Source organism: Palaemon carinicauda, chromosome 21 (genome assembly GCF_036898095.1).
Source record: "Palaemon carinicauda isolate YSFRI2023 chromosome 21, ASM3689809v2, whole genome shotgun sequence".
Taxonomy (NCBI): domain Eukaryota; kingdom Metazoa; phylum Arthropoda; class Malacostraca; order Decapoda; family Palaemonidae; genus Palaemon; species Palaemon carinicauda.
The window spans coordinates 26,338,601-26,365,502 of NC_090745.1; the positions used below are offsets into that span (position 1 = coordinate 26,338,601).

The following is a 26,902-nucleotide window of genomic DNA, read 5'->3' on the forward strand; positions in this document are numbered from 1 at the left end:
TTCAACCTCGCACCACCTTCCCTTCTCGTACATCTCATAACCTTACTCTTACCCATATTGAGTCTCAATTTCCTTCTCTCACAAACCCTTCCAAATTCTGTCACTAATCGGCCAAGCTTCTCTTCAGAGTCTGCAACCAATACATTATCATCCATAAACATCAACTGATTTACCTCCCATTCATGATCATTCTCGTCTATCAATTTCAATCCTCGTCCAAGTACTCGAGCATTCACCTCTCTATCAACATACAAGTTAAACAACTATGGTGACATCACACATCCCTGTCTCAGCCCCACTTTCACTGGAAACCAATCGCTCACTTCATTTCCTATCATAACACACACTTCACTACCTTTGTATAAACTTTTCACTGCTTGCAACAACCTTCCACCAATTCCACATAACCTCATCACATTCCACATCGCTTCCCTATCAACTCTATCATACGCTTTCTCCAGATCCATAAACGCAACATACACATCCTTACCTTTTGCAAAATATTTCTCGCATATTTGCCTAATTGTAAAAATCTGATTCTTACATCCCCTACCTCTTCTAAAACCACCCTGTACTTCTAAGATTGCATTCTCTGTTTTATCCTTAATCCTATTAATCAGTACTCTACCATACACTTTTCCAACCACACTCAACAAACTAATATCCCTTGAATTAAAACACTCATGCACATCTCCCTTACCCTTATATAGTGGTACAATACACGTACAAACCCAATCTACTGGCGCCATTGACAACATAAAACACATTTAACAATCTCACCAACCATTCAAGTACAGTCACACCCACTTTCTTTAACATCTCAGTTTTCACACCATCCATTCCAGGTGCTTTTCCTACTCTCGTTTCATCTAGTGCTCTCCTCACTTCCTCTATTGTAATCTCTCTCTCATTCTCATCTCCCATCACTAACACCACAACACCTATATCTGCCTCCCTATTATCCTCAACATTCATTAAACTTTCAAAATATTCTGCCCACCTTTTCCTTGCCTCCTCTCCTTTTAACAACCTTCCATTTCCATCTTTTACTGTCTCTTCAATTCTCAAACCAGCCTTCCTTATTCTCTTCATGTCTTTCCAAAACTTTTTCATATTTTCTTCATATGAACGACCCAATCCCTGACCCCACCTCAGGTCAGTCGCCCTCTTTGCCTCAGTTACCTTGCGTTTTAGTTCCAAATTTTTCTCTCTATATCTTTCATACTTTTCTACACTATTATTCTTCAAATGTCCTCTTATATCACAATAATTTTCCATAATGCATTGTCATCAAAGTTATCATCTTGTTTAATAGACTTCTACCATATATATATACTGTACTGTGTTTTCATTGAAATTTAAAGGCAAGGTCTGGACCCCTTTCTTTCCCATCTTTCTCATTTTTATAGTTCTCTCTTCTTCAAAGTTCAAATTTATTAATTTCATTGGTCCTATTTCATGAATTTTATTCATTAATATTGTATTTATAACTCAAAGTATGTACAGTATATGCTTTTGATGTATGGCACTGTTGTAAATGAAGATTACACTGCTCTCCCGTCCTTATTTTTGGCTATGTATTAACTTTATTATTCATTGTCAATATAAACTTGTTTCTTCAAATACTATACAACCATTCATAGAATGGAGGCATCTTTCTCCATACTGTATTTTGATATGATTAGGAATACATTAGTATATTGCCTACCTTACTTTAGATTTGTATTTATAGCTCGTTTTAAATTAGATGTTTGTGCATTTAAATAAAATGGGACTGTGAGGCTGAAATTTTGAGAGCAATTAGGAAAACTACCTTTAATGCATTTTTTTCTTGTGTTTTAAGCAAAGCACAAATAACAGGTACTATACTGTATTCCAATGGCCTCAGAATAAAGACATACCATATGTAAAGGTTCTTATATAATTTTCTTGGTTGATGGAAGATTTCCACTCAGTCCTATAGTACTGTGGCTTAGATTTTTTTCAGTTTCATAACTTTATGTATGATGTTAAGATTAGAAATTGCATTACTGTAAATGAGTCATATATTTTGTCTTTATAAGACTTTAGTATCCATTAGTAATGGCCTTTTGGAACATAACTGAAATATAATTATTAGGATAGAAACAAAAAAGTTTTTACAACAAAAAAAGTTTAATAAAACTAAATTTATCGTATCAAAATGTTATTGGCACTTATCAGTCAGGACCCCAGATCTTGAATGTCCTGTCAAAGGAACATGTTGCAATAATGCCATCCGATGGGGAAATATCAACTCCCATCACCTTCTGCCCATGTCCTTCAAGGGCACGCAGGGGCTGGAATGAACCATGACACCAAACACGTACAGAGCCATCATATGAACTTGTTACAATATACTGCCCTCCAGTCTTGTCATACCGAGCACCAGTTACAATTCCTGTGTGAGCAGGGATTGCATAAATACAACGTCGTGCTCTAACATCCCAAACTCTTGCTGAGTTATCTTCACTTCCAGTAACCAAGTGATAACCATCAGGAGACCAGTCAACAGCCAACAAGGGATCCTGATGTCCACTCAAAAACATGATGCATTTGCCACTTCTTAAATCCCAAACTCTTCCAAAGGCATCCATCCCCCCAGTAGCTGCCAAAGAACCATCAATCTGGAAGGCCAGGCAATATACTGGTTTAGAGTGACCTTCCTGGAAAAGAACTTCTTCTTGAATTTCTAGGTCCCACAACCGCCAGCTGTTATCATGGACACATGCTCCAAGAAACCTCCCACTTGGATGAAAGCTGACTCGAGAAACTCTGGCTTCAAGGGTTGGTAATTCTCCAAGTGGATTGTCACTGTCCAAGCTCCAGAGTTGCACACTTCCATCTCGACCACTCGATACTAAGTTGAGGGCTGATGATTCCATAGTCAATGTTGCACATGGATGCCACTCAACACAGTCCACATAACAATTATGTCCATGATAGGACTGCACTTCTGTACATTCTGGAACTTTCCAAACCTTACATAATCCACTCCAAGAACTGGTTGATAACAGCTTTCCATTAGGGCTAAAACTGCAGTATGAAATGGGTCTTGAATCAGCATTTTGACTGCCAATTAGACTAAAACCTCTCAATTTGTTCTGTATTTCTTGCCTTCTAGCTGTGCGGGTTGCCTCTGGAATCTGGTTATCTAAGTGCTCTTGTTTCAATCTAGCTCTTGCCCTAGGTATAGAAAAATTTACAAGGAACATTCTTGCATCCCTTAGTTCTTTAGGCCCCTCGTGATACCAAGTCTCTTCTGGGCTTTCTTGAGTGTGTTCTGTGGTTTCTTTTTCTTGTTTGTCTGAAGTAGTTTTCTTTAAAGCATCCTCACCTAGTCTAGAAAGGATTTCCTTCAATCGATTCCTTCGGTCAGCAGGGCCTTCGCCAAAGAGGCATATAGGTTCTCCTAGTTGTCTCAGCTGTTGCTTTACCTAGTGAAATTAAAAAATAATTAAATAAAGTACAGCAATTACTGTTGCACATGATGCATAGTAGTATTCAGTTCAATTCTAATACAGTACAGTGAGCCCTCGTTTATCGCGGTAGATAGGTTCCAGACCCGACCGCGATAGGTGAAAATCCGCGAAGTAGTGACACCATATTTACGTATTTATTTAACATGTATATTCAGACTTTTAAAACCTTCCCTTGTACGTAGTACTGTTAACAAACTACCCTTTAATGTACAGAACACTTAATGCATGTACTACAGTACCCTAAACTAAAACAGGCACAAATATTAAAGGCGATTTTATATCATGCGTTTCCTAAACACGCCAAAAAGCACGATAAAAAATGGCAACCAATGTTTTGTTTACGTTTATCTCTGATCATAATGAAGAAACAAACGCATTTACACATCTGTGTATAGGTTAGTTTTTGCATCGATTATATTGATTATTCAGTACAGTATGTTGATTTTGTTATTACCAATGGTTTACTTAATTTTTCTTAGGACTTTCAAATGAAATGTTTTTCTTTATGACGCCGCCTGAAACGACAGCGTCATAAAGTATGCTCAGTAAACAAACGAAGGCATTTAACGCGCATGATGAAAGTGATAAATAATGATATTACAGTAAAAGCTTTTAGAAAATATGTTATTACAAATATTATTTATGGTATCTATATAAAATCATACATACGTAGCAAAGCAGGAAAACAATTTACGAGAGAGAGAGAGAGAGAGAGAGAGAGAGAGAGAGAGAGAGAGAGAGAGTGAGAGAGAGAGAGAGAGAGAGTTGTTTTACGTACGTAAATGTAAATTTTAAACAAAAAAAATAACCCCATTTCATATAAAATAGGTTATTACAAATATTTTACTTTATCATATTACAGTAGTCTGTATAATACTGTAAAGTTCAGTACAGTATGTTGTTGTTATAGTCGTGGCGATGAAATTCTCACGAAACAAAAACACGACATTCGATTACAACAGCTGATTCATTCTCTCTCTCTCTCTCTCTCTTCGTGTTATACAATACTTACATATAGATGAAGAAACTAAAATTAGTTTTCTTAGTGTCAATTAAATACGAAACGAAAAAATTATGCCGAGTTTACATCCATTTCAATCGTTGCTAAAAATACGGCATCCGATTTCATCAGCAAACCACTATTTTTTGGGAAACATCATTTTATTCTAGAAAATTGCTACTCTTTAAATAGTTAATTGCTCAATAAGAAAGCATGTACTTTTGTTTTTAAATTTCGGGTGTGTTTTAAAAATCGAGTATTGTTGACTTCTTTTTGTTTTACTTTTGGCTGTGATTAGATCAGCTGACGTCTAGCTGCCGCTCTTGAGAGTGTACGAATACACTAACAAAGTATCGTTTATACCATTTCTTAACTTATTCAAACCGTCTACAGTATACAGTTGATATTACATAAGCACCAATGTGTTACTGTATAACCTATCAAATTTTTTTGTTTATTACATTTAAAACAACACACTCTCTCTCTCTCTCTCTCTCTCTCTCTCTGGGCTACTTTTCACTACCTCCCATTCCTTACCTCTCTCTATCTCTCTAACAAATGATATTTTTGTTGCTCCTCAAAGTTTCATTGATATTGAAAATCAATCATGATTCAATTTTCCTTACTTTCTCCAATCTCGCACCATCGGTCACATCGTGGTATTTTCGAAATTTCCGGAAAATCCGTGATATATATATATACATGCGTTATGAAAAAAATCCGCGAAGTGGTGAATCCGCAATGGTCGACCCGCGAAGTAGCGAGGGCTCACTGTACTTAATTTCAAGGAAGAAGTGAAAACTAACGGATAAAATAACAGTAGATAAGCTATACATTGAGAATGATTGAATAGGAAACACACACATTATCTTTCTTTTTTTTATTGTTAACTAGCATAATCAAACTATTGTGTTGATAATAAATCTTCTAGTACTGTACATACAAGTCTAAACAATTAATAGGATTCATTGACTTTACTCTACTCCATTGGTTATTTGACCAAGTATTGATGCATTGCTTACCAACTTTCATAAAAGTAACCCAAACTCTTCATTAAAATAATTCTACATAAAAATACTAGTTACCTTTGCTGACAGGAATTAACAAAGACAAGGGTGCAATTTTAGCTTAAAACATTTTACAGATATTACCTATGATAATTAGTAAGATTATATTTAAGTACACGAGTTACCACCTATTGAAGATAACAATAATAATCAGAAAAAAATAATGAATGTAGGAGGACTGGTAAACACCCGGTATGGAAGAAACTAGTACTTTCCAGTAATAATAAGATGAATTATAGATATTAGTTTTTGTCTAGTTGTCCCTATTATGGATGTAACCAATAATAATCCCCACAGGGTAGTACCACCAGTAGTAGAGGAAATGTAGCTTCAACCTGTAAAGACTAGAACGCAGTGGCCAAGCCAAATACCAAACCTAAATTGACATCTCGTTCTCCCTCAAACAACAACAGAATTTCGAAACTTCAATTAGCCTTCATCGCAGGGGCGTCACGGGGGGGCTCTCAAAGGCTCAACTTGCCACCTAGCCCCCCCCCCCCCCAACAGGGTTTATCCTTCCATGGCCATGAAAGTGAAACTTCACAAAATAGAGGAAACTTCTATGAAATGCTTGACATGTTCGCAGACATCTAATGGAGTTTTGTGTAAAAAGATGGAAGTAGGGTATGGCCATTACATGTCCCCCGAGTATCAAAATGACCTAATACAGGTGTTTGGCAACAAAGTTCTCAAAAATAAATCTACACAAATTAAGAAGGCGAAGTATTTTTCAATATTACTGGAGGGAGTGATAAAGAATAGAGGGTTAGGCATAAATGTAAAGAAAGTTCTGTATGAGAAAGAGTTATGGGGAATGAAAGTGACGGAGACAGAAATTGATAGGCATGAATGTAAAGAGAGTTCTGTATGAGAAAGTGATTGTACCAACTGTGATGTGTGGATCGGAGTTGTGGGGAATGAAAGTGACAGAGACAGAATTTGAATGTGTTCCAGATGAGGTTTCTGAGGAATATGGCTGGTTTATCTTGATTAGATAGGGTTAGGAACGAAGTAGTGAGGGTGAGAACGGGTGTAAGAAATGATTTAGTAGCTAGAGTTGATATGAATGTGTTGAGGTGATTTGGCCACGTAGAGAATGGAAAGTGGCTGTCTGCTGAAGAAGATGAATGCAAGAGTTGATGGGAGAAATACAAGAGGAAGGCCAAGGTTTGGGTGGATGGATGGAGTGAAGAAAGCTCAAGGTGATAAGAGAATAGATGCGAGAGGCAAGGGAGGGTGCTAGAAATAGGAATGAATGGCGAGTGATTGTGCCGCAGTTCTGGTGGGCCCTGCTGCTTCCTCCGGTCGCCTTGGTGACCCCTGAGGTAGCAGCAGTAGGGGATTCAGCATATGAAACTTCATTTGTCATGGATAAAGGGGGAGGGTGGACTGTGGCACCCTAGCAGTACCAGCCAAACTCGGCTAAATCCCACATTAGGCTGGGAGGAGCGAAGAGAGGAAAAGTCCCCTTTTGGTCCTTTTTTTTTATGTCAGTTACCCCCCAAAATTGGGGGGAGTGCCTTGGTAAACAGATAGATAGATAGTAGATGAGACAAGATCAGTCAAGAATAGAGAAATTAGGCATAATAATCAGGGTCTTTAATGGCAAAATAATCCAGGAGAAATGAGGTGGTACCTAAAGCATGCAAGAACTAGATGCCAAATCCCTTGCAAATTTCATTCTGAATAAATTAAATGAGTACGATTAAAACTATCAAATTACATGGCACAGTGCTATGATGGGGCGAGCATTATAAGTGGATGGGCTTCAGGAGTTCAGGCTCGTATAGCAGAGAAAGTTCCGCATGCCATATACATGCTTTGCTATGCACATAGTCCTCACTGACTGTCTGATGAACCTTGATGACTTTGCATATTTCTTCTCAACCATACAAGACTTTGCATAACGTTTCAAATAGCAACTCAAGACATGAGCTTTTTGTTAAATCACTGAAGGAGTAGAGACAACAGGTACTATAATTAAAGAGAACAATTGCAACTAAATGATTGTTTGTCAGAGAAACTTCAAGAAAAAGGTATATCCATTGTTAAGACTGTAGATCTATTCACATCAACAAAGGGATTTTGACGAAGGAAAAATCTATTTCTGGGGAGAGACCTGTGGCGCCCGGTGAAAAGTCCTTCTTGTATATCTTTTCTGATAAAAACCTTCCAATTATACCAGAGAAAGATAAAAGCATGGAATGCTGAGGTTACAACCCTCGCGCGAGCACCTTTTGGGTGTCGTGTATAAAGCAAAGGCGCGTGAAATCCACTATTCACAGGTTGTCTTCCATTTAGTTAATTCCTTCGCCAAAGGGATGGGCCGATACAGAGGCCCTAGACACACCCCCATCGCCGCACCACCCACGCCACGACGCGAGCGCCATCTGAACAACATCCTTCTGTATTGGCCATGATGGCTTGGAAAGGAAAGGGTGGGATCGTGTAAAATAAGGGGAAGGGTTTCACCGGGCGCCACAGGTCTCTCCCCAGAAATAGATTTTTCCTTCGTCAAAATCCCTTTTCTGGGTCGAACCTGTGGCGCCCGGTGAAAATGTACCAGAGAATGCCTTCCAAGCCCAACAATAACTACTAATTTAATAAGGGGAGAGAAACAACACCATGTAAAGAAAATCATATATAATTAAGGTAAGTAGGCATAAAATATAAACTAGCCACAGGGCATAGTGAGAGTAAGGATAAACAAACATGATAACAAGGAAACCTCTGAGTATCAGAGGAAAACATGCAACAAAACTGACATGGCTAAGAATATCCCAACTTTATAACAACGGAAAACAATAATAGTTACAATCATATTAACCTAATATGTAATACACTTAGGGCTAACGAACCACCAAGGAAGCGGCGTCGTGGTGCGAGTGGCGGGTAGGAGGGAGAAGAGAAGAGATGGATGAAAGGAAGAACAAAAGATCAATGGGGAGAGATAAGGCTCCCAGCTGCAACCGTTGGGTATTTAAGAGCCTGTAAGTTCTTTAGATAGTGGCGTTTGAAGACCATAGGAGATTTCCAACCCGTGTACTTCTTAAGGTTATCAAAGTCCATATTCTGGAAATAGTTGATGGAGGTAGCTATCGATCGGATATCATGAGTATGGGGAAATGATCCCGGATTGGCTTGTTTAATGAAGTATAGGATCTGTTGCCTAATGCCACGTATGGAAATGGTACCTCCTTGTTCTCTGATAAACAAGGGGCCAGACGATCGGGTAGCAGTCCTGGCTAAAAAGGCCCTGAGAGTGGTGACCGGACATAGAGAAGTATCTTGGAGAAGAGGAATAATCTTCCAAGGGGACCACCTATTTTGGGGGTCCTCGTTCTTAGCTAGGAACGCCCTGTCTGGTGAAAGAAGTACCTCACCTGAAGGGAGGAAATCCATGTTCTCTGAGTTTCGTGAGAGAGCTGCTAGTTCTGAGATTCTGGAACCCGAGGCCAAAGCTGTTAGAAATAAAGTCTTCCTAAGAAGAGTGATATAAGAGCAGGATTCGTTGTCCGTGTCGGAGGCCAGTTTGAGGACATCATTTAGAGACCAAGAGACCTTTTGAGGACGGACCGAAGGTCGAAGCCTAGCACATGCTTTTGGAATAGATGAGAAATAAGACTCCGCCAGGTTAATGTTAAACCCAACCAGGAAGACTTTCCTCAGAGCTGACTTAATGGTGGTTATAGTGCTAGCTGCTAGGCCTTTGTCAAAAATGGACCTAAAGAAGGAGATGGCTAAATTAGGAGTCATAACCAAATGGTCTGAGGTCCTTAAGAAATCCGCTAGTTTCTTAACCGCCGAATCATATTGGCGAATCGTTGAGTCCCTTTTGTCTGATTCTATAAAGAGGACATTATCTGGGTCGATGTTTGCGTCCCTACGTGCCGCAAACTTCATGAAATCCACAAAGTTAGGGTTTTGGCTATCCTTGAGGAATCTGACACAGTCCGTGTTTGGACCACCTGGGTCAGTTTGGGGAATGGGATCCGGAAGGGACGGAGTTTCAACTCGAGGAGGAGAGGAAACCAACTGCTCTTTGGCCAGTGAGGTGCCACTAAAGCTACTGCCCCGTTGAAGGAGCGGAGTTTGTGCAAGACTTTCAGTAGAAGATTCACTGGAGGGAATAAGAAGATCTTCTGCCAATGGTTCCAATCCAGGGTTAATGCGTCCATGGCATAAGCCTGAGGGTCCAGGTTCGGTGTCACATAACATGGGAGCTTGTGATTGAGTCGGGTCGCAAATAGATCTACCTGGAGACCTGGAACCAGCCTGAGTATCCACCGGAAGGAGTGCATGTCCAGGGACCACTCCGATTCCAGTGGGCTCGTCCTGGATAATGCGTCTGCTATCACATTCTGGACTCCTGCTAGGTGAGTTGCTGACAGGAACCAGTCTTTGTCGGCTGCCAAGGTGAAGATAGTGACCAGGATCTGATTCAGGTTGGGTGATTTGGACCCCCCCCTGTTGAAGCAGTGGACTACGGCCGTGCTGTCTGAGACTACTCTGATGTGGGTCGACCTCGGAGGGGAGATTCTCTTCAGGGTCAAGAACACCGCCATGGCTTCGAGAACATTGATATGGAACTGTCTCATGGCGGGTGACCAAGAGCCCTGAAACATCTGATGTTGGGAGTAACCCCCCCAACCACTCAGAGACGCGTCGGTATGAATTGTCACTTGTGGAGAGGGGAACTGTAGAGGAACCGACTTGGAGAGGTTCCTCCGATCGGACCATGGTTGTAGTCTCATTTTCAAGACAGAGGGGATCTTCGAGGTCTTGTCTCTTAAAGGTATTGTCGCCCTCTTTCTCCAAACTCGATTGATGTCTTTGAGTTTGGCTTTTAATAGGAGATCGGTCAGTGAGGCAAACTGGAGTAGGCCGAGGACTCGTTCTAAAGCTCTTCTGGACACCTGTTTGTGTTTGAGAAAGTTCCTGACCTTGGAAGCTATCTCCCTCACCTTCTTGGGAGGAAGGGAGAGCTTGTGCTTTGAGAGGTCCCAACGGATGCCTAACCATTCGAAGAGGCTTGATGGTTGTAGGCGGGACTTCCGGAGGTTGACTTGGAAGCCCAGTTTGGCGAGAAAATGGAGTACCTTCGACGTAGCTCTTTTGCATTCCTGGTGCGACTGGGCCCAAATGAGCCAATCGTCCAGATAGGCGACGATTTGTATCCCTTGGTGTCTGAGTTGCTCGAGCACCGTCTCCCCCAGTTTCGTGAATACCCTGGGGGCAATGCTGAGACCGAAGGGCATGACTTTGAATGCGAAGGCTCTCTTGCCGAGACGGAAGCCTAGGTAAGGAGAGAAGTTTCGAGCTACTGGGACATGATAATAGGCGTCGGTAAGATCGATAGAGGTGGTGACGGCCCCACGGGGAAGTAAGGTCCGTACCTGAGAGATAGTCAGCATACAGAACTTGTCGCAAAGGATGTAAGAGTTGAGCTTCGACAAGTCCAGAACTACCCTCAACGCCGACGAGTCTTTCTTCGGGACTGTAAACAGGCGGCCTTGGAATTTCAGGGATCGAACCCGCTTGATTGCTCTCTTCTTGAGTAACTCCGCAGTGTACTCTTCCAGGATGGGAGTGGGTCTCTGGAAGAAGGTCACCGGTGGAGGAGGGGATCCCTGTGACCATTTCCAACCCAAGCCCCTTGATATTATGCTGTGAGCCCATGGACTGAAGGTCCAATGATCCCGGAAGTGATAAAGTCTCCCTCCTACCGGCATCACATCATTGGGAGGGAGTGAACTTAGGGCCCCTCCCTCCACGGGAACCCCTTGCTCTGGGCCCGCCGCGTTGGCGGAACTGTCCTCTACCTCTGGAACTCCCTCTTTGGTATCCACGAAAGGAACCGGAGGGTTCGTAGGCAGGGTTGTATGCAGGTGAGGGCATCCAAGAGGGGTTGGGCTGTGTACCAGGGGGAGCAGCGAGGTAGACTACTCACATCAACAAAACCAAATTTGGTAAATATGAGAACTGACAGTGAATATGAGAAGTTGTATGATGAAGCACAAGAGTTTGCTAAAAAAAACTTGGAATTGATGAACTAGAGTAAGTGCCACTGTGGGATTAGCTAGGAGCAAGAGAATACAACAAAGATCAAACAGGCTTAAAAAGTATCTCACAAGTACAACAAGGAAGAGGCATGGGCAATTGGCCTCTTTTCAGAACATCAATCTGAAGCAACATTTGAAGACAGATTTGTATTTGCCAGTAATAGTTAAATACACTACTGAATTTGACAGCAGGTTCAGCAATAACATTCATTGACTTCAATCTCTCTCTCCATTTGACTGTCAATCAAAGCAGTTCTTTAATGAGAAAAAGCTAACTCTGTTCGCAAGGTATTACAGGGCACACATTGATTCAATCCTCTTGGTTTCTCAGATTCATTCCCCAAAGGCATTCTTAAAACAAAAGAAACTAAAGGACCTATTCAGTGAGTACTCTGCACTAAATACCTGACCAGTTGCCTTTCCTGAGTTGCTAGCTATCCATAAAATCTTGTTAACCATTTCCATCACTACTGCTAGTAACGAGAGATTTTTTGGTGTTAAAACATGTGAACAACTTTTTGCAAACTACAACTGGAGATGACCGGCTATATTCTTTAACGTTGATGGCCACAGAAAAACATATGGTTAAGTCATTTGATTTAGAAGAGCTAGTGAATGATTTTGCTTGCTTGAGACACCGCTGGTACCCGTTGGAGTAATTCTATTTAGGAATATAATCCAAAAATTTTATATAATTCTATCGGCATTATGGTACTTAAAGTATTAACATTTGGAAGGGTGTGTGAGAGAAGGAAGTTGAGAGTTAATGTGGGTAAGAGTAAGGTTATGAGATGTACGAGAAGGGAAGGTGGTGCAAGGTTGAATGTCATGTTGAATGGAGAGTTACTTGAGGAGGTGGATCAGTTTAAGTACTTGGGGTCTGTTGTTGCAGCAAATGGTGGAGTGGAAGCAGATGTACGTCAGAGAGTGAATGAAGGTTGCAAAGTGTTGGGGGCAGTTAAGGGAGTAGTAAAAAATAGAGGGTTGGGCATGAATGTAAAGAGAGTTCTATATGAGAAAGTGATTGTACCAACTGTGATGTATGGATCGGAGTTGTGGGGAATGAAAGTGATGGAGAGACAGAAATTGAATGTGTTTGAGATGAAGTGTCTAAGGAGTATGGCTGGTGTATCTCGAGTAGATAGGGTTAGGAACGAAGTGGTGAGGGAGAAAATGGGTGTAAGAAATGAGTTAGTGGCTAGAGTGGATATGAATGTGTTGAGGTGGTTTGGCCATGTTGAGAGAATGGAAAATGGCTGTCTGCTAAAGGTGATGAATGCAAGAGTTGATGGGAGAAGTACAAGAGGAAGGCCAAGGTTTGGGTGGATGGATGGTGGGAAGAAAGCTCTGGGTGATAGGAGGATAGATGTGAGAGAGGCAAGAGAGCGTGCTAGAAATAGGAATGAATGGCGAGCGATTGTGACGCAGTTCCGGTAGGCCCTGCTGCTTCCTCCGGTGCCTTAGATGACCGCGGAGGTAGCAGCAGTAGGGGATTCAGCATTATGAAGCTTCATCTGTGGTGGATAATGTGGGAGGTTGGGCTGTGGCACCCTAGCAGTACCAGCTGAACTCGGTTGAGTCCATGGTTAGGCTGAAGGAACGTAGAGAGTAGAGGTCCCCCTTTTTGTTTTGTTTCATTGTTGATGTCGGCTACCCCCCAAGATTGGGGGAAGTGCCTTTGGTATATGTATGTGATGATTATCAAATAATTATTGTTATAAAAAATGATATTTTAATTATAAAATAAATTTTTGAATATACTTACCCGGTGAATATATAATAGCTGCAACTCTGTTGCTCGACAGACAAAAAACAGTAAAAACTCGCCAGCGATCGCTATACAGGTTGCGGGTGTGCCCACCAGCGCCAACTGTCGGCCAGATACCACTCTCTCGATGTAAACAAAGACTCAATTTCTTCTCATCCCACTGCGTCTCTATTGGGGAGGAAGGGAGGGTCGTTTAATTTATATATTCACCAGGTAAGTATATTCAAAAATTTATTTTATAATTAAAATATCATTTTTAAATATTTAACTTAGCCGGTGAATATATAATAGCTGATTCACACCCAGGGTGGTGGGTAGAGACCAGTTAAATATGTTTACATCGTATAAGCTAAGAGTTTTTTATTTCATTTTGACAGTTATCAATATAACAAAACCAAAATAAATAGGTACCTGGTAAGGAAGTTGACTTAGACGATTACTCTGCCTTGTAAGTACGTCTTCCTTACGGAGCCCCGCGATCCTCTTAGGATGCTGACAGACCCCCAGGAGCTGAAGTATCAAGGGCTGCAACCCATACAACAGGACCTCATCAAACCCCTAATCTGGGCGCTCTCAAGAAATGACTTTGACCACCCGCCAAATCAACCAGGATGCGAAAGGCTTCTTAGCCTTCCGGACAACCCATAAAAACATTAAAACATTTCAAGAGACAGATTAAAAGGATATGGAATTAGGGAATTGTAGTGGTTGAGCCCTCACCCACTACTGCACTCGCTGCTACGAATGGTCCCAGTGTGTAGCAGTTCTCGTAAAGAGACTGGACACCTTTTAAGTAACATGACGCGAACACTGACTTGCTTCTCCAATAGGTTGCGTCCATGATACTTTGCAGAGATCTATTTTGCTTAAAGGCCACGGAAGTTGTTACAGCTCTAACCTCGTGCGTCTTAACCTTAAGCAAAGATCGGTCTTCCTCACTCAAGTGTGAATGAGCTTCTCGTATTAACAATCTGATAAAACATGACAAAGCATTCTTTGACATAGGCAAGGATGGTTTCTTAACCGAACACCATAACGCTTCAGATTGGCCTCGTAAAGGTTTAGTACGAGCTAAGTAGAACTTAAGAGCTCTAACAGGGCATAAGACTCTTTCTAGTTCATTGCCTACGATCTCCGATAAGCTGGGAATATCGAAAGATTTAGGCCAAGGACGAGAAGGTAGCTCATTTTTGGCTAGAAAACCAAGTTGCAGAGAACAAGTGGCCTTTTCTGACAAAAATCCGATGTTCTTGCTGAAGGCATGAATCTCACTGACTCTTTTAGCTGAGGCTAAGCATACCAGGAAAAGAGTCTTAAGAGTGAGATCTTTCAGGGAGGCTGACTGTAAAGGCTCAAACCTGTCTGACATGAGGAATCTTAGGACCACGTCTAAATTCCACCCAGGAGTAGCCAAACGACGCTCCTTAGTGGTCTCGAAAGACTTAAGGAGGTCTTGCAGATCTTTATTGTTGGAAAGATCTAAGCCTCTATGCCGGAAGACCGATGCCAACATGCTTCTGTAGCCCTTGATAGTGGGAGCTGAAAGGGATCGTCCTTTTCTCAGGTATAAGAGAAAATCAGCTATTTGGGCTACAGAGGTACTGGTCGAGGATACAGAAACTGACTTGCACCAGTCTCGGAAGACTTCCCACTTCGATTGGTAGACTCTAATGGTAGAAGCTCTCCTTGCTCTAGCAATCGCACTGGCTGCCTCCTTCGAAAAGCCTCTAGCTCTCGAGAGTTTTTCGATAGTCTGAAGGCAGTCAGACGAAGAGCGTGGAGGCTTTGGTGTACCTTCTTTACGTGTGGCTGACGTAGAAGGTCTACTCTTAGAGGAAGACTTCTGGGAACGTCTACTAACCATCGAAGTACCTCGGTGAACCATTCTCTCGCGGGCCAGAGGGGAGCAACTAACGTCAACCTTGTCCCTTCGTGAGAGGCGAACTTCTGCAGTACCTTGTTGACAATTTTGAATGGTGGGAATGCGTAAAGATCCAGATGTGACCAATCTAGGAGGAAGGCATCTATATGTATTGCTGCTGGGTCCGGGACTGGAGAGCAATAGATTGGAAGCCTCTTGGTCAGCGAGGTTGCAAAGAGATCTATGGTGGGTTGACCCCAAGTCGACCAAAGTCTCTTGCACACATCCTTGTGGAGGGTACATTCGATTGGAATTACTTGACCTTTCCGACTGAGACAATCTGCTAGGACGTTCAAGTCGCCCTGGATGAACCTCGTTACTAGGGAGATGCCTCGATCTTTTGACAAGATGAGCAGGTCCCTTGCGACCTCGTACAAAGTCAGTGAGTGGGTACCTCCCTGTTTGTAAATGTACGCCAAGGCCGTGGTGTTGTCCGAGTTTACCTCCACCACCTTGCCTCGAAGGAGATTCTCGAAGCTTATCAAGGCCAGATGAACCGCCAAAAGCTCCTTGCTATTGATATGCATGCTCCTCTGACTCGAGTTCCACAGACCTGAGCATTCCCGACCGTCCAGCGTCGCGCCCCAGCCCAAGTCCGATGCGTCCGAGAAGAGAACGTGGTTGGGTATCTGAACTGCCAGGGGAAGACCCTCTCGTAGGCTGATATTGTCCTTCCACCAAGTCAGACAAGACTTTATCTTTCCGGAAATCGGGATCGAGACCGCCTCTAGCGTCGTCCTTTTTCCAGTGAAAAGCCAGATGGAATTGAAGAGGACGGAGGTGTAGCCTTCCTAGCGAGACAAATTGCTCCAGGGATGATAGCGTCCCTACCAGACTCATCCACAGCCTGACTGAGCAGCGTTCTTTCTTCAGCATCTTCTGGATGGAGAGCAGGGCTTGATCTATTCTGGGGGCCGACGGAAAAGCCCGATAAACTTGACTGTGAATCTCCATCCCTAAATACAGAATAGTTTGGGATGGGACCAGCTGTGACTTTTCCAAATTGACTAGGAGTCCCAATTCCTTGGCCAGATCTAGAGTCCAATTGAGATCCTTCAGACAGCGATGACTGGAAGAGGCTCTGAGAAGCCAGTCGTCCAAGTACAGGGAGGCTCTGATCTCCGATAGCTAGAAACTGGTACCCCACATTCCTGTGAACAAACCTCAGAAACGGTTGGGAATCCGGGTGTATAGGAATGTGGAAGTATGCCTCCTGAAGGTCGAGAGACACCATCCAGTCGCCTTCCATAAATGCTGTCAAGACAGCCTGGTAGACTTCATCGTGAAGTTTGTCTTGACAATGAACACATTGAGCGCACTTGCCTCTTACGTACTCCTGCAGTGAACATGGCTGCCAAATCATGGAGCCATCCCTGAGGGACTTGTCCCTGCAGAGAACGTGGCTGTCAGATCATTGGAGCCATCCCTGAAAGCCTTGTTTATGCATGACATAATTGTACAGCAAAACTTCAAAGGCTCGAAAACAGCTGTGAAGTTGACCTGTAAAATCTTGGAGCGTCTCCTGGCCAGGCGCCAGGGAGAGTCTACGAGATTTGAGAAGTCTATCTGGGCAGAGGCAGGAACTCCCAAGCCGAGAACTTCTCTCGTGACATATCAGACTCTCGCTCTATAAGCCAGTTTAAAAGAAGGGAAAGCAAAGGCTGTATCCCCCAAACTCCTCCTGGTGATAAACCAGTCGCCTAGCAAACGTAAAGCTCTCTAGGAGAGCGAGAGAGCACTAGCTTATAAACAACGGCTTCGAAGTAGCTAGGCCTAGTGTAAGCTCTGACGTTTAGGCGAACGAGGAGCAGCAGTTACAAAAAGATCCGGACAAAGATCCTTAAAAATCAGCATGATTTAATTAAAGTCCATAGAGGGCTAAGCAGCTTTAGGCTCCTCTCCGTCTGACAGAGTCCTCAAGGGAATATCAGTAGGAGGGGGAACAGCAACTTCCTCATCTAAAGGAACCTTGTCCGATAATAGCTGAGTCTCAAGCAAGGGAGAGACCTACCGTGGTGGCAATGCTTTACAAGCAGAGTCCACACGCACTGGTGCATTAGTAGCGGACCAGGACGCAACGTCATGTAACTGCTTGACAGTCTGTGAACTGTCAACAACAACAGGTGCGAGAGACCAGGACGCAACGTCATGTAACTGCTTGACAGTCTGTGAACTGTCAACAACAACAGGTGCGTGAGGACGCACAGCGTCCACTCGAGACTGCTTTGACTGCCTAGACTGAGCAGTCAAAACAACTCAACAATGCGGAGGTTGACGCACAGCGTCAAAACAAGTCAACTCCGATTGTTAGCGAATGTCCTGAACGTCAACAGGAGCATCAGCAAGTGGCCTAACGTCCAAATGTGGCTGAAAATCCACACGAGACCGCATCGAGTGTGGTTCTAAACAACCTGACTGACGTGACTTAGCTACGCCAACGTCAACAGGACGCACAAAGGAACGTTAGGTTGGCTGAAAGCCAGGATCTCGATGAGATAAACGGCTAGGCTCAACAGACTAATCGGCAGAATAGTCTTACATAAGGGAGGCAAGCTTATTCTGCATGTCTTGCCGTACAACCCATTTAGGATCAACGGAAATGGTTGCGGTAAGAGACGAGGGTAACGTCTGTGACCGCAACACTTTGCCAACAAAAAAGACTCTCGGAGTCTGTGTTACGCTTTTGTTAGGCGGCGAGCAGTTTTCCGATGACTGCATAGGGTCAGAGCTGTCCTAATGGCTGCAACCAGGACGCTGGACCTGTCCTGAAAGGACTGACTTTCGCTTAAGGGCCTCGAAACCTTGTTTCAGGTTTCTTATGCGAAAAGCCTTCGGATGACGAGGAGAAAATTGTCTCTCTCGCCTTATGGTAGGGGAGATCTTGGTAAGATACACCCGATACCATGGAGGGAAAACGTCTGTTCGCTGATCAAGGCCTCTCGAACCCATAAGTCGTACGACATTACTTCTCCCCTGGGCTTGGGAGCTTGCAAGAGGTCCCGGACTAGGTGAACGACAGGCACGAACAGACGAACCCTCGGACGCAACACTGTAACACTTTGCGCAATATCACTTTATCACTACGATTTTCTGTTTTGCACTTATTTCACTGAAATCGAAACTTTTACTGATTTCTACCTGAAGCACGCAATTCTACCCTCATCAAAAGGTAGTAAATGCGAAATCAGTCGTATAATGCAAGCACATTAATACCAGCAAAAAAAACAGTAAACATCTTTTAAGATAAAAAAATTCAGTGGTTGGGGAAGAGAAGAAACACTAGTTCATTCAAAACTACGTTTTCAATCTCTCACCGTACATTGCCTGGGGACAAGAATAAAACTAAAAACGTTTTATCCTTTCTCCCCGTACAGAGACTAGGGACGAGAGTAACTCGAGAACAACGTTACCCGCTTGAACGGAACGTTTTCTCTCCTCTCTCTCCCTCCGTCTCTATCTCTCTCTCTCTTTCTCTCTTGATTTCGCACCTAAGAGAAGAGCCCAATTACATTTCGTCAAAAAAACATGTTATTTGACCAAAGGAAAAAACTGAAAGGTTTTTCAATTAAAAAGTTCCTTTAAAATAGAATTTAAAACATTTAAGCTTTGAAAGAAGAATGAACAAAACGTCAGAATCGATTTACTCTTTCTGCAAAGTGAAACCGTGATACTCTCTCTCTCTACAGTAACGATAGAGCGCAAACTGCGTAGCATAAATAAACTAAACGTTAGTTCATCTTTGAAAACAGTACGAAGACTATTCAAAGAAATTCTTTCATAAAATATTTATTAAAAATATTCATTTAAAAAGTTTTAAAGCATTAGCTCTTTAAAAGCTATTTACGATTGAAAGGGCTCAACGTTGTTTAACTTCGGTTTCCAAGTTAGGACCGCCTACTCTCAGGAAAGGTCGCATATAAACAAAACATTAAAATTTATTTTTTATGTTTATTATAAATGGAAAGTTAATCGAAGAGGCCTAATAAAGGCGGTGAGATATAAAATATATAGAGGAAAATCTATAATTAAATTATAACGTGATAAGATAATTACTAAAAGCCTAAACACACTTCCGTCTAAGGGAAGGGTCGGCCATTTAAAAGTCAAAGAAAGTCCATACTCTCTTTGTCACCAAAAATTAAATCTATCCAAAACGAGTTCAAGATTTAAGATGAAGATAAAACACCTGCACTGCGAAAGCTCAAACCAAAATGAAGTACTTCACCAAATATGTTGAGAAAACTCCAGGTTCTACAGCGAGTAAAAGTACGTCTTGTCGACACGTCGACAGAGAAGAAATTGAGTCTTTGTTTACATCGAGAGAGTGGTATCTGGCCGACAGTTGGCGCTGGTGGGCACACCCGCAACCTGTATAGCGATCGCTGGCGAGTTTTTACTGTTTTTTGTCTGTCGAGCAACAGAGTTGCAGCTATTATATATTCACCGGCTAAGTTAAATATTTAAAATTCCATTATAGTTATGATGCAGTTTAATAATTTTCAATAATGTCCAGCAATACCAGCGAGTGATTCTATAGATCGATTCATAAAATATGTTTTTATTAAAATGTAAACATAAAGAAAAATTATCTTGTTTTCTTTTCAAATGTGCACACAAATATATGAAATTTCTCTGAAATATTTTGCTTCTTGATCCTTGTATGTCTAGTCTATTCATATACTTAAGCACCAATGATGATGAGATAAATGAATAATAGTGGGAGTACATGATTTTTGTGGAAATGCCTAGCTTATGTGGCTTCAAAACGCACAAAATATAAAAATTTTCTCCCCCGCTGATTAGGCTCGCTTCGCATGCCAAAGTGTGTCTGCAACACAAAAAATCTGAAATGATGCCCCTGCTTCATCAGGATGATGATGTAATAAATTTGTTTACCGAGATCACAGAGTAGCTTAAGAGACTTACAGGGCTTATTCATTAGATTTATTCAAAAAGTGATAGCTGAGAACTGGAACAACATACAGATAAAAAAGACTGATACCAGAGTAAGATTACTTGGAAGAATAGCTGGGTACTGTATGGAAACTTTACTTCAAAGGACACTGTTCCCATTGTAAATGGTAGCCCCCCCCCCCCCCTTCACAATCTTCAATAAGAGGTAACAACTCTTACAGCAGCAGGAAAGTTTCTTTGCAGCGTCTCTTTGGTGTCAGCTGCATGGAATTCTGATTTTGCTCTCTATTAATTCTTTCTGATCTTTTTTACCTATTAGCCTACTTCTTTTACTTGTCTCCCATAATTTTTACCTCAGACAAAAAAGAGACTTAGAAAAATCACTAAAGTCTTGTTAAATATTTAAAAATTAATCATTATAAATGTCAATTAATTACATAATTTTTACCTGTAGCTAGCCTGAATGATCTGTTCTCAAATAAGAGGTGAACTTTAGACTAAGAAAAAGTTAATGAATTTGGTCCTGGATTAGTGAGAGATTACCAAAGTGAACCTAATGAAAGTAAGACAAAAAATAAATTTGGTGAACTGTGAAACCTTAATTTCATCTGAAATGGCTTCAAATTCACAAACCTAAATTTCATTTAAAAAGGTCTTAACACACAGACTATGCATGCTAGGTCATGTTCAGGGGGCTTGCTCTATGGTACACCAATTCACTTGGGTAGGATACATACCAGGTATAAGCCAACAAAATTGGCTTGCCCACGAGTAGCCTAATTTAAATAGGTTGTTAAGGTTTTCCCTTGCCATCTAACATTACGCAGCTCAGTGTTTGATAGTTGGCAAAGTCTTCTTCTCTTCCTAATAATTTAGATGGGCAAGCTGGCTAACACATTTTCCTTAATTAACAATACATATACTGTATATAGTGGGAACAGTAACACATCAAAAGCTAACATTCATTCAACTTCTTCTGAGGAACACAATGACATCGTCCATAACGATGGACAGCTAAAGTTAACAGGTTAAGTTAGTTAAGCACGCCAAATATAAAGTCCATCTTTTATAGATCAAAAGTTATTGCTAAGATTAAAGTTGTTTGCGAGTTATATTGAATTTGGAACTCCAAATTTACCTTTTGACAGGGTCCTTTTACAGGTATAATAAAAAAAAGTAAGTACAACACACTGAAGGACAAATATGTGTTAGACAATACTGTATATGATCTCCTTTTCAGCACACCTATAGTCTGTTTAGATGGAATCCCATGAACCTTGTAATAGGTGTTATGATCTGAAAGTAAAGGTGAACAACAAACAGACTAACTAACAGATGAGTAATTCCATTTATGTAATCTGATTTCTATATTTGTACCAACTTCACTGTAACTCCCTCAACTATGTTGGAATTGTAACACTGTACTGTATATGCTTGAAGTGATAAACCGATTGACAATCTCCTTTTATACGAATCTATATATGATAGTTTATTTAGGGAGACCTCTAGATGGACAATCATGTAAGAGTTAATATAACTAGGTATGCTTGAAAGATACACAGACAATGGAAAAACTACAGCTTTATTGTTGAGGGACTAAAGTAATATATTCCTCATGATGAATTGAATTGAATATAAAATTTAGGTATTAAGTCAAGCACTGGGGCATCAAAGGCCATTCAGCATTATATAATGCAAATTAATCAATCATACCTCTACACTCAACATTTGGTACCATTTTAACCTATAAAACCAATCACACAACTTTCACACAATAAAATCTGAATACGAAATAAGAATGGATTAAAAGGATTAAAAAATGAATTAATAAAATTAATTATAGCTCATGATATAAAACAATATTAAGTATAAATTTTTTTCAAATTCAGGTTATTACAATTTTCCCCCAGTATATCTCTTAAGGTTTGCCCTGGAGTAAATGTGTCCTCCTCTGAAGATTAAAAACAAGACAATCGACAAAAAATATGTTTGATATCTATTGTCACTTGACAGGTATTACAAAGAGGGGCCTGTCATTAAATAACTGTGGGTTCCACATGTATGGCCAATATGCTGTCTAGTTTATTTAAGTTACAAAATCAATTTGACCACAATAGGATTGGGCATGAAAGATTTACAGTAATATTCTGGTCCAAAATACCAATTAAACTGCCAGAAATCTTAAATGTGGATGAATATAAACCATGTTATCTAAGATAAAAAAGCAATTTTAACAAAATTCAACATATTTTAAAATCTATCTACAGTACAGTACCTATTTATCTTTGTCCCATGATAAAGTGAAAAAAAAAATTGAGTTCTATAGATTACCTTAAGGTAAATCAATATAAAAAGAGGCACTGCATAAACATGTTATTTTTATTAGTAAAATAAATTTTTGAATATACTTACCCGATAATCATGTAGCTGTCAACTCCGTTGCCCGACAGAATTCTACGGGTGGGATACGCCAGCTATCACAATACTAGAAGGGGGTGTACTCACCAGCGCCACCTGTGGCCAGGTACTACAGTACTTCTTGTTGACACCTCCTCAATTTTTCCTCGGTCCACTGGTTCTCTATGGGGAGGAAGGGAGGGTCAATTAAATCATGATTATCGGGTAAGTATATTCAAAAATTTATTTTACTAATAAAAATAACATTTTTCAATATTAAACTTACCCGATAATCATGTAGCTGATTCACACCCAGGGGGGTGGGTGAAAACCAGTGTACAAGATTAAAGGATAGCTAAGTATCCCGTATTTCATATAACAGTTATCTCAAAATAACAATGAAATAATAAGTACCTGGTAAGGAAGTCGACTTGAACCGTTACTCTGCCTCTTTTTTAAGTTCGTCTTCCTTACTGAGCGCAGCGTTCCTCTTAGGAGGCTGAATCAACTCAAAGGTGCTAAAGTATATAGGGCTGCAACCCCTACTAAAGGACCTCTACACAACCTCTAACCCAGGCGCTTCTCAAGAATGAATTGACCACCCGCCAAATCAAAAGGATGCGGAAGGCTTCTTAGCCTACCGTAACAACCATAAAAACAACAATAAAAGCATTCAAGAGAAAGGTTAAAAAAGGTTATGGGATTAAGGGAATGTAGTGGCTGAGCCCTCACCTACTACTGCACTCGCTGCTACGAATGGTCCCAGGGTGTAGCAGTTCTCGTAAAGAGACTGGACATCTTTCAGATAAAATGATGCAAACACTGACTTGCTCCTCCAATAGGTTGCAACCATTATGCTCTGCAGAGAACGGTTTTTATTAAAGGCCATCGAAGTAGCTACGGCTCTCACTTCGTGGGTCCTTACCTTCAGCAAAGCAAGGTCTTCCTCCTTTAAGTGAGAATGGGCTTCTCTAATCAGAAGCCTTATATAATACGAAACCCCGTTTTTGGACATGGGCCTCGAAGGTTTCTTGATGGCACACCATAAGGCTTCTGACTGTCCTCGAATAGGTTTTGACCTATTAAGATAAAATTTCAGAGCTCTGACAGGGCAAAGAACTCTTTCTAGCTCGTTACCTACCATGTTGGAGAGGCTAGGTATTTCATACGATCTAGGCCAAGGACATGAAGGAAGTTCATTCTTAGCTAAGAATCCGAGCTGTAAAGAACATGTTGCAGATTCGGATGTGAACCCAATGTTCTTGCTGAAGGCATGAACCTCACTGACTCTTTTAGCTGTCGCAAGGCAGACGAGAAAAAGAGTCTTGAGGGTAAGGTCCTTGAAGGAAGCTGACTGGAGAGGTTCGAACCTAGGTGATATAAGGAACCTTAAGACTACGTCTAGGTTCCAGCCTGGAGTGGGTAGACGACGCTCTTTAGAAGTCTCAAAAGACTTAAGGATGTCTTGAAGGTCCTTGTTGGAAGAAAGGTCCAAACCTCTATGGCGGAGAACTGAAGCCAACATACTCCTGTACCCTTTAATCGTAGGAGCTGAAAGGGATCTCTCATTCCTAAGATGTAATAGGAAGTCAGCTATTTGGGTCACAGAGGTATTGGTAGAGGAAACTGCATTGGCTCTACACCAGCTCCGGAAGACTTCCCACTTGGATTGGTAGACTCTACGAGTGGATACCCTCCTTGCTCTGGCAATCGCACTGGCTGCCTCCTTCGAAAAGCCTCTAGCTCTAGCGAATCTTTCGACAGTCTGAAGGCAGTCAGCCGAAGAGCGTGGAGGTTTGGGTGCAACCTGTCTACGTGAGGTTGACGTAGAAGGTCCACTCTTAGAGGGAGAGTCCTGGGGACGTCGACCAGCCATTGTAGTACCTCTGTGAACCATTCTCTTGCAGGCCAAAGGGGAGCAACCAGCGTCAGCCGTGTCCCTTCATGCGAGATGAACTTCTGAAGGACTTTGTTTATGATCTTGAACGGTGGAAATGCGTAAAGGTCGAGATGGGACCAGTTCAGCAGAAAAGCATCCACATGAACTGCTGCTGGGTCTGGAACTGGGGAACAGTACAAAGGAAGTCTCTTGGTCATGGAGGTGGCAAACAGATCGATGGTCGGCTGACCCCACAAGGTCCAAAGTCTGTTGCACACGCTCTTGTGGAGGGTCCATTCCGTGGGGATGACCTGATCCCTTCTGCTTAGGCGATCTGCTGAGACGTTCATGTTGCCCTGAATGAACCTCGTAACTAGGGTGAGGTTTAGACTTCTTGACCAAATGAGGAGGTCCCTTGCGATCTCGTATAGGCTCCTCGAATGGGTCCCTCCTTGCTTGGAGATGTAAGCCAAGGCTGTGGTGTTGTCGGAGTTCACCTCCACCACCTTGCCCAGCAGGAGGGACTTGAAGTTCAATAGGGCTAAATGAACTGCTAGTAGCTCCTTGCAGTTGATGTGGAGCGTTTCCTGTTCCTCGTTCCACGTTCCCGAGCACTCCTGTCCGTTCAAGGTCGTGCCCCAGCCCGAGTCCGATGCATCCGAGAAGAGATGAAGATTGGGGGTCTGAATCGCCAACGATAGGCCCTCCCTGAGAAGGAGATTGGTCTTCCACCACAAGAGAGTGGTCTTCATCTCTTTGGTGACTGGGATAGAGACTGCTTCGAGAGTCAAACCCTTGTCCCAATGAGCTGCAAGATGGAATTGAAGAGGGCGGAGGTGGAGTCTCCCTAGCTCGACGAACAGGGCCAACGATGAAAGGGTCCCTGTGAGACTCATCCACTGTCTCACCGAGCAACTGCTCCTCTTCAGCATGCTCAGGATGCAATCTAGGGCTTGGCTTATCCTTGGGGCCGATGGAAAAGCCCGAAAATCCTGACTCCGAATCTCCATTCCCAGGTACACAATGGATTGGGAGGGAATGAGCTGAGACTTTTCTAGATTGACTAACAGACCCAGTTCTTTGATCAAGTCCAAAGTCCAGTTGAGACTCTCCAGACAGCGACGACTTGTGGAGGCTCTCAACAGCCAGTCGTCTAAATAAAGGGAGGCTCTGATGTCCGATAAGTGGAGGAATTTTGCTATATTCCTCATCAGATGCGTAAACACCATAGGAGCTGTGCTTAGGCCAAAACACAGGGCTTGGAATTGGTAGACAACCTTTCCAAAAACGAATCTCAGGAAAGGTTGGGAGTCTGGATGAATAGGAACGTGAAAGTAAGCATCTTTCAGGTCCAACGAGACCATCCAGTCCTCCTGCCTGATCGCTGCTAGGACCGACTTCGTCGTCTCCATCGTGAACGTCTGCTTGGTGACATAAGCATTGAGCGCGCTGACGTCCAGCACCGGTCTCCAACCTCCTGTCTTCTTGGCCACCAGAAAGAGACGGTTGTAGAAGCCCGGGGATTGATGGTCCCGGACTATAACCACTGCCTTCTTCTGTAAAAGGAGCGACACCTCCTGGTGCAACGCTAGCCTCTTGTCCTTTTCTTTGTAGTTGGGAGAGAGGTTGATGGGAGATGTGGTCAGAGGGGGTTTGCGGCAGAATGGTATCCTGTAACCCTCCCTCAGCCAACTGACAGACTGGGCGTCTGCACCTCTCTTTTCCCAGGCTTGCCAGAAGATCTTGAGTCTGGCTCCTACTGCTGTCTGGAGATGAGGAGAGTCAGTTTTTGCCTTTAGAAGTCTTGGAACCTTTCCTAGACTTGCTCCTGGAAGAGTCTGGACGGGAGCTTCCTCGGCTGGGGGCTCTACCACGAAAGGGCGGAATAAACCTCGTAGCAGGAGTATCAGCCACTGGGGTGCGATAAGTCCTGGGGACTGAGGTAGCAACCTTAGTCTTACGAGCTGATGAGGCCACAAGATCATGGGTGTCCTTTTGTATCAGGGCCGCAGACAAGTCCTTAACAAGCTCTTCGGGAAACAGGAACTTAGAGAGCGGAGCGAAAAGGAGTTGAGACCTTTGACAAGGTGTGATGCTGGAGGAAAGGAAGGTACAAAGCTGCTCCCTTTTCTTAAGCACTCCTGACACAAACATCGAAGCAAGCTCGCCAGATCCATCCCTAATAGCCTTATCCATGCAGGACATTAAGAGCATGGCTGAGTCCTTGTCCGCAGGGGAGGTCTTCTTGCTAAGGGCCCCCAGGCACCAGTCTAGGAAATTGAACATCTCAAAGGCTCTAAATACACCCTTTAGGAAGTGATCAAGATCTGAGAAGGTCCAGCAAACCTTAGAGCGCCTCATTGCTGTTCTACGAGGAGAGTCTACCAAACTTGA

General features: G+C 42.4%; 1 protein-coding gene across 1 annotated transcript in view; it reads right to left on the minus strand.

Annotated features, from left to right (window-relative positions):
- Positions 1–2,135: 2,135 nt before the first annotated feature.
- Positions 2,136–26,902, minus strand: part of LOC137615224 (U4/U6 small nuclear ribonucleoprotein Prp4-like) — a 36,189-nt gene continuing 11,422 nt past the window's right edge. The window contains exon 3 of the mRNA XM_068344905.1: positions 2,136–3,455. Coding sequence (XP_068201006.1) covers positions 2,199–3,455 — 1,257 coding nt within the window. The 3' untranslated portion in view covers positions 2,136–2,198. The remainder of the gene's footprint in view (positions 3,456–26,902) is intronic.